The 15,502-nt window shown below is 50.1% G+C and overlaps 4 protein-coding genes across 4 annotated transcripts; 1 reads left to right on the forward strand and 3 right to left on the reverse strand.

The window, feature by feature from the left end:
- Window positions 1-898: 898 nt before the first annotated feature.
- CGGC5_v010583 (uncharacterized protein) lies at window positions 899-1,243 on the reverse strand (the record flags this gene model as incomplete). The annotated part of the gene is made up of 2 exons (XM_032022807.1): window positions 899-1,136; window positions 1,185-1,243. The coding sequence occupies 2 exons, from the start codon at window positions 1,241-1,243 to the stop codon at window positions 899-901; spliced, it is 297 nt and encodes a 98-aa protein (XP_031880340.1).
- Window positions 1,244-7,707: 6,464 nt separating this feature from the next.
- CGGC5_v010584 (uncharacterized protein) lies at window positions 7,708-8,453 on the reverse strand (the record flags this gene model as incomplete). The annotated part of the gene is made up of 2 exons (XM_032022805.1): window positions 7,708-7,798; window positions 7,849-8,453. The coding sequence occupies 2 exons, from the start codon at window positions 8,451-8,453 to the stop codon at window positions 7,708-7,710; spliced, it is 696 nt and encodes a 231-aa protein (XP_031880338.1).
- Window positions 8,454-11,037: 2,584 nt separating this feature from the next.
- On the reverse strand, window positions 11,038-13,025 carry FRE7-0 (Ferric/cupric reductase transmembrane component 7; the record flags this gene model as incomplete). Its single annotated transcript, XM_032022804.1, has 2 exons — window positions 11,038-12,754; window positions 12,865-13,025. 2 exons carry the CDS (start codon window positions 13,023-13,025, stop codon window positions 11,038-11,040), a joined length of 1,878 nt encoding a protein of 625 aa, XP_031880345.1.
- A 1,284-nt stretch (window positions 13,026-14,309) lies between these two features.
- On the forward strand, window positions 14,310-15,409 carry CGGC5_v010586 (Uncharacterized protein; the record flags this gene model as incomplete). The annotated part of the gene is made up of 5 exons (XM_066152383.1): window positions 14,310-14,714; window positions 14,844-14,967; window positions 15,025-15,079; window positions 15,152-15,176; window positions 15,227-15,409. The coding sequence occupies 5 exons, from the start codon at window positions 14,310-14,312 to the stop codon at window positions 15,407-15,409; spliced, it is 792 nt and encodes a 263-aa protein (XP_066008326.1).
- Window positions 15,410-15,502: the final 93 nt, after the last annotated feature.

Below are 15,502 nucleotides of genomic sequence, written 5' to 3' on the forward strand. Positions count from 1 at the left end.
CGTCATCATTGTTCAGGAGGCTCTTGTAACGGGCATCAATCGTATGGTGATCTACGTGTTGCCAGGCGAGTCAGTTGTTAGCGAAATATTTGCTCGGGTCTCACCCGGAATTATCCTGAGGCAGCGCGCGAAGTTGAATCTGCCTTGAAACAAAAGAAAAGACTCTAAGATCGGGAATGGCGTTCTTAAGATGATCGACCTGCGCTCTTTTGATGTAGGGTTACCTCCGCTACCCGGCGCCTACAGTAGTATTTCATTAATCTCGGGTCCAGGCAGTGCCGCCTCAACTTCAACCGCATGGAATTATCTTTTAGCACTATATCGTTCGGTCGATTGCCCTTTTGAAAAATATAGATAATGTTGAACCCACATGGGACCAGGCATTATATCCCTGATGCAAGTGAACATACAATCATACGTATTCATAGACACTTTTGGAAGTTCCACAAAACCAGCAACCTTTGAGCGGGCAGGCAATTATACAGCTAGACGTCGTTATGAAGAGTTTCGCCAAGATGAAAACAGAAATAGCTGTTGCAGTTCAGTTTCATGATCTTAGTATTGATTGCCATCAGTGAGATACGAGATAAATTTAATGAGAACATTGCTAATGATACACATACAAACTGAACCAAACACGATATCAGTACAGAAATCCAGAAATCCAGAAATCCGAGTGCAGCAAAATCCAAAGACAATTCCCCAGAAAAACACCAACAAGAGACAGCCAGCCCGGCTTAAATCAAAGAGGCCATACGTAGAATACATGCGCCACTGAGGTGAATGACTGCAACCAGATAGAAAACCTGGGTACAGTGAGACCAAGGCTTCAGAGAAAGTTTTCTCCAGCTTCCAACCAATCAACTCATATCACCTGTTCTTCTTCTTTTTGGACTCGTCACTCGTCATTGTTCCGACTAGACGTGTCCTTGTGGGAGCTTGCTTTCATTGGCAACAGCAAGCCATCAATCTTGTCTTTCAGATCGTTCTTATGGGCACGCCTGCCTTCTCTGTCATGAAGCCTTTGGCGATTCTCCTCCTCACGCTTCCGATCGTTAACGAAAGCAGCGGTATTTCTGTCGTATTGACCGGATTGATGGGTTCTGGCATTTTGTTCCTGTTGCGTTCCGCACCAACTGCAAACTTTAGTCTCGGTAAATAGATGAAGATCACATCAGCCTCACCTCCCAGCATAAGCTTGAACGTCATTATCATGAACGGTCTGAGTTTGCCTTGAGCTCATTGTGATTTGATGAAAGTGAATTCGATTTGTGGCAGTGAAGCTTTGGGGTAGTGTGGTAGAAACGGTTTCTTGATACAGATGGAATAGGTTTGAGGATAATGAGTTCAACACCCTCTAGAATGTCTTCACAATTCAACGATATATATACGCAGTGCTAAAGGTGAAATGATTCTACCTGATGAAGAAAGCTCTGACCCCATAGCCTGCTCAGCCTACCGATCTACCTGTTCCCTCAATTCAAAGTACGGTAAACGAAGCGACGTTGATGACAGGTCAAAAAGCAAGGCCGGATTACATCTAGCATCGTGTGGATATGGTGTAGTTTCAATCAGGGGCCCAGCCGGGAATCCTAGCCGCCGGTGTGCATTCGTGCTTGGGTTCCTGGTAGCCGGGTCGTGCGTCTGGAAATCAGCTCCATGGAAACCCTGGTCTGCTGGGGTGTGCCCACGATGAAGGGCGGGATAGAATGACGATGCTGGGTGCTAAACGGTAGCCTGGCTGTGTAGGTAGGCTAGGTCGGCGATGTAAGTCCAGCAGCTTCACTTGTGAAAGGTCAAAACATTGTTTGAGGTCGGCGAGGCAGACTATGAGTAGCAGCAGCTTGTACGGCGATCTTCTCAAATACGGACGTAAGTCAAGGAGTTGATACTGGTGCCCTGCTTCGTGTGGAACAAGACCAGTTGGCAGGCGATGTAGAGGCAGTGCTCCTCACCGACCGACGAGCGGTGCTGGAAACTTGACTGCCTGCTCGTCCCCCCGTCAGACCGCCCCATGCATATCTCATTTGAACACAGGCGTGCCCTTGCAATCGACCGTTCCATCATCTTATCACTTTTGTTCGGGGATCTCGTGCGCATCGAGGGCGTTTCGATTCGGGTTGTAGGCATCAGCAACCTTGCGCGGGTCCGGCGCAAAGAATGGTCCGCGGGGGCTAGCAAGGCAGTGACGTTACTTGGAGCAGTCAACTCCATGCCGAGAGCGCAAGAGAACGAGGGAACGGAGTCGCCGAAATAAAATCTGGGAAACCTGGCTTAAAGCTGGGGTTCCGACCCCAACGGTCCAGGTCGTTTCAGCGTCGAGTAAGCTCTTGGGGGCCCTTCCCTAATGACCTGGTCCCAGTAGCGGGGTGATCAAGGCAGGCTTGAAGATTGATCTGTGTGATGTATCCCTTGCACTGCATTCCTCTCTGTGATGGACCCGATTTTCGACACCTGTTGTTGGTGCTTGGGACAAGGGTGCTTGTTTGTGAAGCCTGTCGTCCAAAGTCCGAGGTCACATTGGGGGCAATCCTTCAGCCTTTTCGTATGGCATGATTTCTTCAACTTGCCTGTGTCTGGTGTTCGTCGAACGTTGAAAGCCCAGGAAGGGAAATCAGAAATGAGCAAGGGTGTCTATCATTAAAGTAGGAACAGCCAGATCAGGCTGAGATCTCAACTCATCTGATACCGCGCCCCAGAAGGGCCAGGATCCTTCGCGACCTACACAACCTGGATCCGTAAGGGGCGCAGAAACACCTTCGGCCGCAGTTGGCAAAGGAAACAAAATCTCCAGCCGCTCTGACCGCTGGAAACCAATATTCAGGTCTGGCTCGTGGTGCCCATCCATCTACCGTCAGCTTCTGTAAATGGTGTACCGAGCTGATACTTGCATGCATGTTTGCAAGATGTCAGTCTTAATCGGGTTCCATCAGTGTAACACAAGCAGCACGCGAGCGGGGATTATTGGCCGTTGGATGTTGGCCCCGGCGCCATCACCACCACCCCTTTCATCGCCTTCTACGATACCAAACCAAGCAGAATGACGCGAGTGATATCAACAGCCTGTTTGGGCCGAGACTTCTGAGAGAGATTGAAACTTTACGAGTACAAGAACCCCGAAAGCCTGAGACAGCGGCCGCCCATTTGATGATCTTGTACAAAGATGGACCGATGCACTGTAAGCTCTTTTCCTACCCGAGATTGCAGTGGACCAGATGCGGGATTCAACTATTAACCACGTGCAGCTTGGCCATGCGGTCTCAGGTGATGCACATGGCCCAGCCAGCGGCACAGCGTCGCGTCCGCCAAGTTCCCTTGTCTCCCTTTCCAACAAGCGAATTGATATCCCCGTCTCGAGCCATGCCTCCGCATGTTTCACCCCCGAAAGCCCGATTGTTCACCGCCGGGAATAGCTGAATGAGATTGCCCGGTCCCAAGCCCACGGATCACGTTGATCGAGGACAGATCTGGGCCATCATTACGGATCTTAGTCAATAGCACTGGGCCTCGTGTGCTTTTTTCGCCGGAGTTTTGAGCCAAAGCTGCCGACCACTGACTTTGTTTTACTAAATTGCGTGATTCGAGGAGCCGCCGGGCCGAACTGCAAACAATGAATCCATGCCTCCCGTTTACACCACCGCTAGGCGGCAAGGTGGCCGGCTGTCATCGCAGAAGGCTGCAGCTGAAGTCTTAAAATGGCAGGTGAGACGTTGTGCAGGGATCAGAATCCTGGAAGAGCCTTGTCAGTGGGTTTCTTGAAGAGCGTCCTTTCACTTACAACGTGTGAACATGACGTTACCTCTAAACTTGACGAACCCGGGTACTAGGACTTCCGTCGTTTTCCAATTTGTTTTCAGTGGATTGACGTCCGCATTCATCGACACAAAAGGGGGCGGCGGTAACCTCTCCGCACATGGCATCGCAAAAGGCTTGCAAGGCATTTGCGGCAGCCTTCCTCTTTTCGTCGATCACTTGCTCAGGGGTGGTGTGACATGCAAGCCTCCTGTAGCTTCTCTGTCTCTCTTCTACATACTCTCTGATGTACGTTGATGGTTGCCACACTGCCTTGTCAGAAAATGCCGTCTTCTCCGTAGGTTCACATCCCTGAGATAATCTGCGCGCCGGCTTAGAAGGGCTGAACATCGAGAGAGGGCGTTAACAGGCTTACTCACTTGGCTGAACCGCGATTGACCGCCATTGAAACATGGCTTGATGTCTTGGCTGTGCACTGATAGCTGGCAATTCGATGTTTGGGTTGCAACATCTTCAGCTTGGAGTGGCGGAGGGCTGATATTTGGGGGCCCAAGGCCAGTTTCCTGGAGCTCACATTTGTTAGTAGACACTCAAACGATGTATTATGTGGAATAGCCAGGCGGAAGTGTGAGTGTCGCTCTTTGTACTGATTTGATCCTTCTCTGGCGAGGCCGCTAAGGGACAACGGCTCTCACCTTCTTGCCATCGGAGATGCGAGTCAGCCTACCCTCTCATCTCGTGAGTTATGACGAAAGTCATCGTGGCCGATACATCCGCATGTACTTTTACTCGTTCGTCATTTCAAGACCGCTTATGTGCTGGAACTACAGTTGCAAGGTGACAAGGATGCAGGCTCACCGTCTTGTGGCTCTGCTGCCACTGTGTTCTGGTGGGTGTCAAATATGATGGGCTACACGCATCACACTAAGACGTCGACTAGTGAGGCAACCTTCGTAGCAGAGAGCCCAACGGTAAGATGAAAGTAACCTGTAACCTCTGATGCTAACAATGGGGACTTGTCTCGGTTCGAGTTCCCCTCTGCATGATGCCCTCGCCCCCCTCAGAACACTCTAGGCTGACTAGTCATGGGCTGAATCTCTGCAGGACTTCTCAAAGACGGCTAGCTTCCTGAAGGGCATACCATACGTCGTACTCCAATGTGGCTGGCGCACATGAGAGACACCCTGAAAGTTGGGCTCTTCTGCATGGCGCCGGAAAGAAAGCCCATATCCCTGCCCTAACGAAGCCTTAAAACAACCATTGGAAGTACGTCTCTTCCCCACTCACAGGTCCTCTGGTAGTTGATCTCAAGTACTGGGAACATAGCCGCAGCAAGTAGAAGAACGCTAAAGATTCCTTACCAAAAGCGGGCTCAAAGCCGTCGAGTTGCAAGAGATACCCGCTTAATAGACCACGAGAGGGTAGCTTTAGTTGCACACACCCCATGGCACACACAATGAGGCACACTGAGCCGAGAATTTGCCTGCTCACTTGATCACAATGACAATTTCTTGTAGACTCGGCCGGCACTCCCTGCTCCAAGATGAGGCTAGCCTGCGTACAATTCTCTGGATAGGAGCCGGCCACGTTGGGCCTCTAGGGCGGAGCTTCACTAGCAACAATTCCCGACAACATACAACTGACACATACGGGGCACACTTCCCAACTTTTGGTGCCTGGTATGGTTCTATAGGAGCCTGGCTGTGTTGTTCTCGGCGTAGCGAGAGAGTGAGTCGTTGCGTGAATACCCAGGTGCTAAGGCATGTGCATCCGAGGGAGACTTCCGTATATATGGCAACACCTCTACACCAATACTTAGCACGATAACACATTGAACGAATCATCTTTCTGGAGGCTTGTACGGCTGCGCAAGGTCGCGCGGATGAGACATGCATCGGCGGAGGTTTTTGGCTGGTATACCAAACCTGGGCAGGGATTGCTATATGGCGTCTGTGCAACTCAATTGGGTCCTTGGGGCAAACTGGATATCAATCATAGGCTTTAGTAAGCAGAATTGTGTATTTATTAAGTAACTTACAAAAGGAATGTACGTACATGCGACGAACCCAGTAGTTGTGTGAAGAAAGACGCGGTGGTTGCAATGGGAGTAGTTACAGCACAATTGGGCTTCCCGTAGAAAGTCTAAGAAGACGTCAAACTAACATAGGCCTATTTCAACATGAATGAACTCGATTGACTAGGTCATATAGCCTGGGCCATGGAATCTACTTTTGGTTAGATGGGTAGTCTAATGTTCTTAACTACAGAAACAACCTAGGGTATGCGTAGATGTTTAATGCTAGCCCCTTTGTGTCAACTGGGCGAGAATTCGTGCGTTATGGTTCAACGATATGGGGCTTTGGTTGAATGTGTTGAAGCCGGATTCAAGCAAAAGTTAGCAAAGGGTTGGAGTGTAGTCAGGTTACGCAAGGCCTAAATCTTCCGAAACAACTACATTAAACCGACAATATCTATGGATGCGTGATATTTGATGTTTCCGCCGTCTTTGATTTGCCTTTTAGTCCCGATATCCCGTATAGTAGGCCACAAATAGTGATGATTCCATCAAAGTGATGATTTATGCATAGCAGATATGACATTTGATAATGGGACTTTAGGAGCTTGTGAAATCGATACGCACGCTCTATACCACAGGTCTTCCAGAAAAATGATCATGGATTCGCGAGCAAGTCTGGTATGCTAACTACCACAATGAACGTCAGACATCCATGGATGGCATTGCGTCTAACCCTAGTGTAGGAGTCCGCGATAGTGGAGACCGAAGATCGCACTAAATAGACGACCCGTCACTAGTACGATTACAACGCACGGGACCGGGAGGTAGGAAACTTTGAATTGACGGCAACTTCAGTGGAAAGTGGAAAGCTGTTTAGCGCTTTGGCCGGCACTTGGTAGGGGTTGCGTCAGGGTCTGACCAGGAACTGGTTCCTATGGGCGACAGCGGCTTTCTGCAGCTCCTTAATATAGCCTCGCATACACAAGACGTCAAAGTGATTGGCAAAAGTTTCTTGTGAGTGATCACATGATCAATCCGTCAAGCCAGACGCCCGCGAACAGGAGGGGAAGGGTGCCATGGCACGTTGTGTCTCATGGGATGCAACTTGACAGACGTGTTGGCGTTGCCTTCTCATGACCCCTCAATTCCTACATACCACGAGCTGTACGCCGACCAGCAATCTGATGGTGCTGTGGTACGTGTAGGAAATCCTCACCCTGTCAGTCAAGATGGTCTAAGCAACTGAAGCTATCTCCAGGGGTCTTGTGTAGACTCGTGAGGTCTCGGCGCGCGTGATGGTCCATCGTGAACGTCGGGGAAAATTGACGACTTAACCAATGAAAAGAGCAGAGATATATGAACAACGGAGCCGCTAGTCTAACGACGAGTCAAAGTTGTCAGGGCGGGAACAGGGTTCAACAAATGCTCGCCTCACCTTGCTACTCCACCTCATTGGCCAGGTAGCTGTGGTATGACCACAAGCTAGGAAGCAAAATAATGGGACTGATCAATCATCTAGCTTAAAAAGCACCAGGATGAAGTTTATTCGTCGGGTCGAAAAGGAGTCAGCACGGTGTCTTGACGCAGAGGGCTTGTGCATTGAACTACCGATCCATCATGATGGAAGGTCGTTCGTGGCCTGATAACTCACTAGCGCCCACTCTTCTTTTCACTGCATTTCAATCTCAACATCAACCCTGACATTTGAATAGAATCTTCTCAATCATGCGATACAACGAGTTCCGACTGCGTTGATTGACAGCTACTAGTATAACTCAAGTCAAAAATACCAAATAAGAACTTTTCACCACGCCAGGGGTAAAAGAGCAACAAAAAACAGATTTCTATTCCCTGTGCAATGACGGGTGAGTCCATGGCTGGCGCCAAATCGTATCCTACTGTCTCCCAAACTCCCTTGTCATCCTTTACTTCATTCTTTACTTGTGACGATGGCCACGGTTATCATGGCGATCGCTTCGTTTAGACTTGGAGTGTTTCTTCTTCTTCTTCTTCTCATCATCACTTGGACTGCAGCTTCAGTTAGGAAGATCTCGAGTCGCTGGCAGAAACACACATACCTGCTAGGTCTGTTGACATTGGTTGACATAGATCTTTCCGATCTTCCCGGGAGATTTTGCAAGTTCAACTGTATTGGAACGCGACCGCGGATGTCATCTTGAGCCGGTTCCCTCTCGATGCTGGCTCCATATGGGTTCCAAGCGCCTATGTGTCCGAAATCTTGGGGAGAAGGAGACCCAACTGTGAATGTCGTCGAGGCTATGGACTGGATGCTCGATGAATAGCAAGCGCCAGTAATCGCGTCACCCATGACAGGGTCAGTCTGGTCGGTACCGAAATCGTTCCCGTTTCCCACATATGATCGATAAGCCAAATTTGTGTTCCAGCTGAGTTGCTGCGGTACCGGCGGGGCAGGAGGCCAATGTTCGTCGAACTCGACAGTCTCTGTGTTATGTGGAGATGAGGGGGGTTCCGCAGTCTGTGAATGGCCCAGCTCAAAGTAGTGCGTCGTCGAAGGTTGACCAGGTATAGGCTGTGGCAGCGAGGTCGTCGTTTGCCAAGCCTCATAGGGTTGGTGGGGGTAAGACATGGAACCTCGATTATTCTGGCCCGGAGTACCCTGCTGTTCAGGATTGGTTTTGCGCTTTAGGTTATTCGAGACCATGTTTGCCCTTGATTTCCAATGGCAATAGGAAAAGAGCTTTGCTTTCGTCGATAAAGTCTGGCGCACAACGGCGAGCAGACCGGTAATAATGCTTTTGTAAGATACCCCAAAACCTCATCACAGGCCAGCAGGTGTTTGATTCCAGCAACCTCTAGAATATCGTCGGGACACGAACCATTCGAACCACACCTTACAATAATCACCACGACGTTGGGCGCGCTTGATCACATAGCTGCAGCCCTACGGGATCGTTGGGCGCAAATGCTTGGAATGGACTTTGAATTCGGCTTCACCTATCGCCAGCAGCCTCAAAATAAAGCGGCGTTGCCTGCTAGCTGCTGCTGCCTAGATTTCTGGAGGGGTGGGCTTACACAAAACTGCCTTGCCGACGCTCCTCAGATTGCCGAGAAGCCATGCGAAGAGCTCCCGATGCGGACCAAAGATGGTTCGCCCCATAGTGTCCATTTCCGGGAAGGTGAAGGTCAGTAGGATTCTTTGCTAACGCATCTCCCTTGTTTCTACACGTGTGTGCAAAGTGCGGGGGCCGCTTTGACTCTCACGACTATTGCGCTGTATCATAGCTGAAGGGCCTACTCAGATGACCAGGCAGGGGTTTGCCGTTCCGCCGAGGGATACGTAACCTCCGGAATCAAAGGCCTTAAACTAGACAGACATTTTCGTCAAATCACTGGCTAGATCTCAAAAGCCTTGCTTTCTGAGACGTGCGAGTATTGCAGAGTGGCCCAGAAGGATTTCCAGGGTGCAATTAGCCCATTGACGGAACTTGCAGATGTTATTGCTAAGCTGGCCATCGCTGGCTTCTTCACGAGTAGAAAGGTCAGGGTGCGATTACGACACCATGTTCTGGTTTGGGACTGGGTGGTATCACAGTCTCAATGCGGCCTGTAAGCGCATGTGTGCTCTTCCGAAATAGTGGTCTCCAAGCCCAGATCATCCTTCGTGCGTACGGCAACCCCGAGAATCAAGTAGCCCGAACAGCGATTACAACAAAGCGGTGGGACTACGATGAGCTTTGCTTGATGCCCGAACAAACTCGGGCTCATGGTCGACTCTTAGCCGCATCTTGAGACCGACCAATTTCCTGATTTCATATTGGGGTTTTGGATGGAAACGGTCTCCCTGGCGCATTCTGCTGCGCAGTACCTTCAGCACCTTCTTGTTGGCGCTGTTGACGCTCAAGCTGCAGTGATCTACAACGCAGAATGCCGACTGCATCAACTTGCTTCAGCTTGCTCGGCATGCTGTCATCGGCGATTGGACGGATCGTTTCCGCTCAATATTGAATGTGTATAATGATCAAACTCATCCCCGTTAGTTATCAAGCTGCACAGACTGAACATGACAGGCTTGCTGCGGTAGTTAAATTTCTGGCGGAAGTAGTTGCGCCATCCGCAATTTTGCATGCGGCCGAGAAATCTTCCTCGGTGATTATATTATACAATTTATACTGTGAACGTACCAGATTAGCTGTCGACGGGTCGTCGCACGCGGAGGCGCTACCGGAACTATCTTTAATTGTTCCGCCAAAGCCTCCGCGGCAATGTCGATGTTCATGAAAGGTGTAGCTGAAGTGGTTTCATCATGACATGTTGTAGTACTTTTCTCCTGCAGAGTACTTTGCGTGGACGGCTATCCATCCACTCAAAGACGTCACAGTCACCGAGAAATTTACCGGACAGCCCGGTGTCTTTTTTCACCTTTCTGAGCCCCGCGGAATGAGTGGAGGATTGTTGATCTAGTCCCTCTCCCTGATTCTGTCTTGGTAGACCTCCAGCGCTAAACAATCCATACTTGATCCAGACGTCTCGATCAAGTTCATGGCTTGCATTGCTGATCGCTGCAAAGTAAGCAACATCCCAGACGCCATATTCCCATATCAGTCACCGACACATTGATGATAGCAAAGAAACAGACAAGGAAAGCACACGCTATCTTCCGCAGCCGCGGGGCCTTCGGGCGCCGCCGGCCGCCGATGCTCCCTTTCATCCAGTCAGAATGAGCAGTCTGGCCCGCGAGGATTGGTTGGTCATAGAAACCTTGATTGGCCCTGCTCAGCAATCCTTCCGTTTTGGGCCGTCTGGGCGGCTGTATCTCGCCTTAAGTAGCTACAGATTTGTCATCGACGGCCATGGGATCTGGATGACAAGGCCTACGGTGAAAATGACACAGTGGAAGTTCCTGGAAAGATCTATTACACAAAAGAAGAGTGGGAAGTTTTGTGTATAGGTATGCATCAGTAAAACCAACGGTTGACTTGGAATGAGGTTGTGACTGTCATGTCAGGAAAGCCGTACCTTAGGCATGTGATTAGTGAAGCTCGGAATGCCAGAACTAAAAAGTTGAATCATGTGTTCTTGATATTTGGCGAAATTCCGTCTGTCGACAATATCCAGGTGACTTCCACACAAGTTCAGGGAATTGCCTTCTGCTCAGTTCGAAGACGTATAATTACGCATGTGATATTTTAATTCCCTCTACCTTCTGATCAGTACTGATTGCATCAGTATCCGCTTTAATTATGACTGTTTAGCTTTGCTGGTCATTTAGAATTCTAGACCTGAGGTCAGAACCCATACTGCTCCGCATGTAGACAGATTCCTTGCGCCCCCGTACCTTTGTGTACGGCTCTCTCGTCTGAGAGTCGGGCGACACAATTTCTAACCGTAGCTACTAAAGACGAGCCACCACAAACAACAACCAAGGATTCCCCGCCGGCAGCTTCAATAGGTTCTCGCATAAAGCTGGAGATGTCCGGCCGTGAGGTCGAGAGATTGATCTTCGCTGAAGATCTGGCCCCGGTGTTATTGTACCCCTGACGGGCGCCATCAGCCTCAACGTCAATCATCGCTGAGAATTTCGTGGCCGCTTTTTCGGCCTCTATATCGTAATCGCCCGATGCAAAAGACGAAGGTCTGTCTTTGACCAACCGCGTCAAGTCTGACGAGGACGGAGATGTTACGCCGCCCGTTACCGCAATGTGGACGTTCAACTCCATACAGTTGCTTCCTCGTCCCACCATAGCTTTCAACTCTTGTAGACGCTCAACGTAAAATGCGATCTCGTCTGCTTCCTTAGCCATGATAAGAAAGTCAACCCGCGTTACGCAAGTTTTCCTGTCTGTTGTAATAACGCCCTCTAGCATGGAAAGAGTAAAGGAGGCGCCAGTAGAGGCCGCAATGAGGACTAAGGTCTCGTAATGGCTACTTGCAGGTGGATGTCCATAGGGACCCATAACGAAGGCCGTCAAAACCTTAGATTGGGTATCGTTCTGAGAGGCGAAGCGATGAAGTCTGCGCGAGAAGCCCGCGTGCTTGCGTACAACCAAATGCATACTATTGTTTCGCGTCTTTTTCTCCTTGTCTGTTGATTGATTTACACCAGCGATGGTGTATGGATGAGTCTGCGTCGGTCCAACCCCTGGTAGCCAGAGATAAATGTGCTGGCCTGGCTTCCAGCTAAAGTCGATGTTCTCAATGGTCAGGACCGTTGTCTGCAATCCTGAAATCTTGACGCGAGCGGGATGACCGAGCCGCCGTCCTGCGCTCATCTGGAAGTTGTTGCGAACGAGCAGTACTGTTCTCCCAAGTCGATCGGAGGCAAGAGCTGCTACCGAGACCCAGATAGCTGCCTGCGCGTAGCTGGGAACATGGACGTAAAGAAGCCACAGGAAAACTACCGCGCTTATGGCGTGTTGCGCTACAAAGAGCTCGTAGCAGAGAGACCGGAGTGGGCCAAGAGAAGTGATAAACTGCAAGGCCAAGACTGCCCAAGCCGCAAAGCCATACCGGATCATGGGGCCCATCATCGATATCTGCAACTCAACTATGTCGGCGAGAACCCATTCGGTGTAGAAGTAGAACCCGTGAACCGTTGCCGAGAGTAGCAGAGTGCGAGCCACCCACCGATGAAGCCAGTTCAGGCGCTCATGGCCGGAGCCAACGACGAGGCCAAAGATGCTGTACTTAGACGCCAAGAGGTAGACTAGCGGCACTTGCATGGTGGCAATCCAGGCGTTGCGAAAGCCAATACGCTCCCAGAAGTATCCGTCCGAGATGGCTGTCCCAGCCGCCATCATGTATGCGATTATGATCCAGTAAGCCAGCAATACCAGAGAACGACCTAACGGCGGTGGGCTCATCCAGGAAAGCCATGCTTTGCTGATGAAAAGCTGTGGATAGCTCGTCTCTCTGGAGAGGGCTGTCATCGTTGCAAAGACCTTCTGGAAGCCATTGGTTGGTCGAGTAGGATGTCGGATGGAACTTGAAGCAAGGCGGCGAAGTCTGGAAAATGTCTGAATCAGCCATCAAGTAACAAGATGACGGTAAAGACTACAATTGAATGGTGTTCCCACCGTATCATACACAAAAACAGAAGATAAAGGCGTACCTACCTGGTACGTGACTGGTACAGACTCAACAGCCGCAAGACGGCGATACTGCCGAGGACGCTTCCAATGATGATCCAAAAATCACGAGCCAGCTCGATGTTTGTCGTCTGGAACATGTTCATGCCCATGTCCATAGACATGCCGCCCATGTTACTCATATCCATTGCGGCGAATTTGATGGGAGACGCCACTAAAATGGACGATGTCGTGCGATGTAACGGTTGAGAAGGCCTGCTTCCAGCGCTGGAGTTTTTTGAAGACGATGAAAGAAAAAATCAAGTTAAATTAGAAGGAAATGTATATTTTTGGGTAAAACAGCATATCAACAGACGTCAAAATCAAACAAAACCGGCTGACGTCTTCAGGCACACGCGGCGGAGGGGAAAGATCGTTGTGACATATCCCAACTGCAACCAGTGACGGTGAACTACTTACAAATTCGGATCTTCTTGGGAAATCATCCTGCATCATCCGTTCTTCTCACATCCATGTATGCTGTACCATGTGAGTGGGCTTCTTCCCCCGCATGTACAAAGGAGCCATCCGTCCCCTTCGTGTGGACTGGGACTCGGTTTCGCCCAACCAAATAACACCATAGGAGATCAAACCATATTCTGACCAATCATATAATTGAAGATCTAATGAAGTTAAAGAAAGCCCGCAGTTACATGGGGCCTCCAGATATGCTTTGCTGCGCCCGCATGGATCTCCGTCCAGTCCGTGATCCCCTGGAAAAAAGGGTTAGGTGGTTGCATTTATTCAATTACCAGCTACTCTTATGCAATATAGAGACACGACTAGTTTTAAAACGCGAGAAGGGGTATGTCTTCGTCTCAACAGAGCTTAGAGCCTTCGTGCCAAAACAAGCTCAATTCTTCTCAATGCCGCGAACTAAGTTTCACCATTTCAGCCACCGGCACCCAGGAACCGTAGTATGCCGTTGTCACTGGATCGTGGAAAAAAATGCTTCTTTCTCGTACATCGGGTGTTTGTCGCAACTCTGGGAAAGGCGAAATCTGCCTCAATCCCCCTCAGAGTTCTGGTAGTGCTCCAAAGTGTGTGGCGTTGTGCCGCTAACACTGGTCATCTGCTCCCTGGGCAACGATGCTAAGGAGCCGTTTTACCGGCAACGGCAAGCTCCATTTTCTCTTCAAACAGCCGTCTTTCAGGGACTGGCCTCACATGGTGGGAAAGCATGATACTATTTCCCAAATTTGCTCAATGATGCTGTGCAGCCTTTACGACATCCTTGGCCGACTATTTATCACCAAGCAGCACCCTCCATCTTTGCATGACATTCGACAGTACAAATCTTTTGTTTCTTGATTCAAAGTTTCGTTTTAATCGCAGTATCGTTTTCACTGAGGCTGGTTCTCACTATCTTTACATAATACTCAGTCGCCTACACATCATTCTCCTTCCGGCGTACGTACGTCCGTTAATACAACATGGCATCAATTCGATCGATCGCTGCTACAGCTCTGCTGCTGGTGTCGGCGGCTCAAGCACACTTCAAGCTCAACTCTCCGCCCACAATTGGCTTCAGCGATGATAACGAGGGCTCCGCTCCTTGCGGAAGCTTCACTCCAGACTTCACCAAGGACAACGTGACAGATTTCCACGTCAGCGGCGAGGCCATCTCGTTATTGCTTGCGCACCCTCAGGCCAACTGGCTGTTCCGTGGTACACTGGACCAGACGGCTGCTTCGAACTGGAAGCAGCTGTTCCCTATCGTACAGCAGAAGGGACTGGGCGACTTTTGCGAACCTTCCGTAACTGCACCTGCAAGCTGGGTCGGCAAGAAGGGCGTCTTGAGTGTTGTCGCCGACGGACCAGACGGTTTGCTCTACCAAGTAAGTGACATCATCTCAGCACGATACCTTTGTTGTTTGCAGGTCAAGTTAGACATCTAAGTCTCCATGCTTCCCTGCTCATTTCCCCTACATCTTGTCTCTGGACAACTACTAATGCATATAATCTAGTGCTCCGCCGTAAACTTCGTCGAGGGTACAGGCACCCAACCCGCGAGCTGCAAGAACGCAACCTCCGTCTCCGCTTCCTTCGCAACGGACTCCAAGCTGACTGCGTTGGTGGCGAATGGGACCGGTAGCGCAACCCAGCCATCGACGTCAAACAGCGCTAACAGCGGCGCTCCTGCCAAAGGTGCTGCTATATCTGTGGGTGGCCTCATGGTTCTGGCGGGCGCGGTCATCGTTGGGTCCGCGATGCAGTGATGGAAAGAGGCAAACACGACCAAGGTCAAAAACTGTTATCATGCACATTTGACTAGTTTTATTTTCGTTCTCCAAAATACAGTGCGTCTTGCACGTCGTTCCATGGTCGTCATTAGTAACCGAGGCATTAGCTATCTCGCTTGCTCCTCCGTAACACATGCGCCTTGGCTTATATTTACCTTGAGCCTTCGGTTATCACTACCCGGACTGAGGCCTGCTGTTTCTCTGACACATTCGTTCGACTTCGTGCAATCAGCAAAGAAGAGCCCAAGCCGTTCGAGGCCTGCTCAGACCAGCCAGCCCTGCAAGCCTAGACAGCCTAGCGATGGAGAAGACACATGACCTGCAAGAACGACAAGTAGCATTGGATAGCAGGGCCAGTCAGAAACAGGTGCTTGAACGGCACC

This window comes from Colletotrichum fructicola (genome assembly GCF_000319635.2).
Source record: "Colletotrichum fructicola Nara gc5 chromosome Unknown KSG_Nara_v1_contig06, whole genome shotgun sequence".
In the NCBI taxonomy this organism is placed as follows: Eukaryota; Fungi; Ascomycota; class Sordariomycetes; order Glomerellales; family Glomerellaceae; genus Colletotrichum; species Colletotrichum fructicola.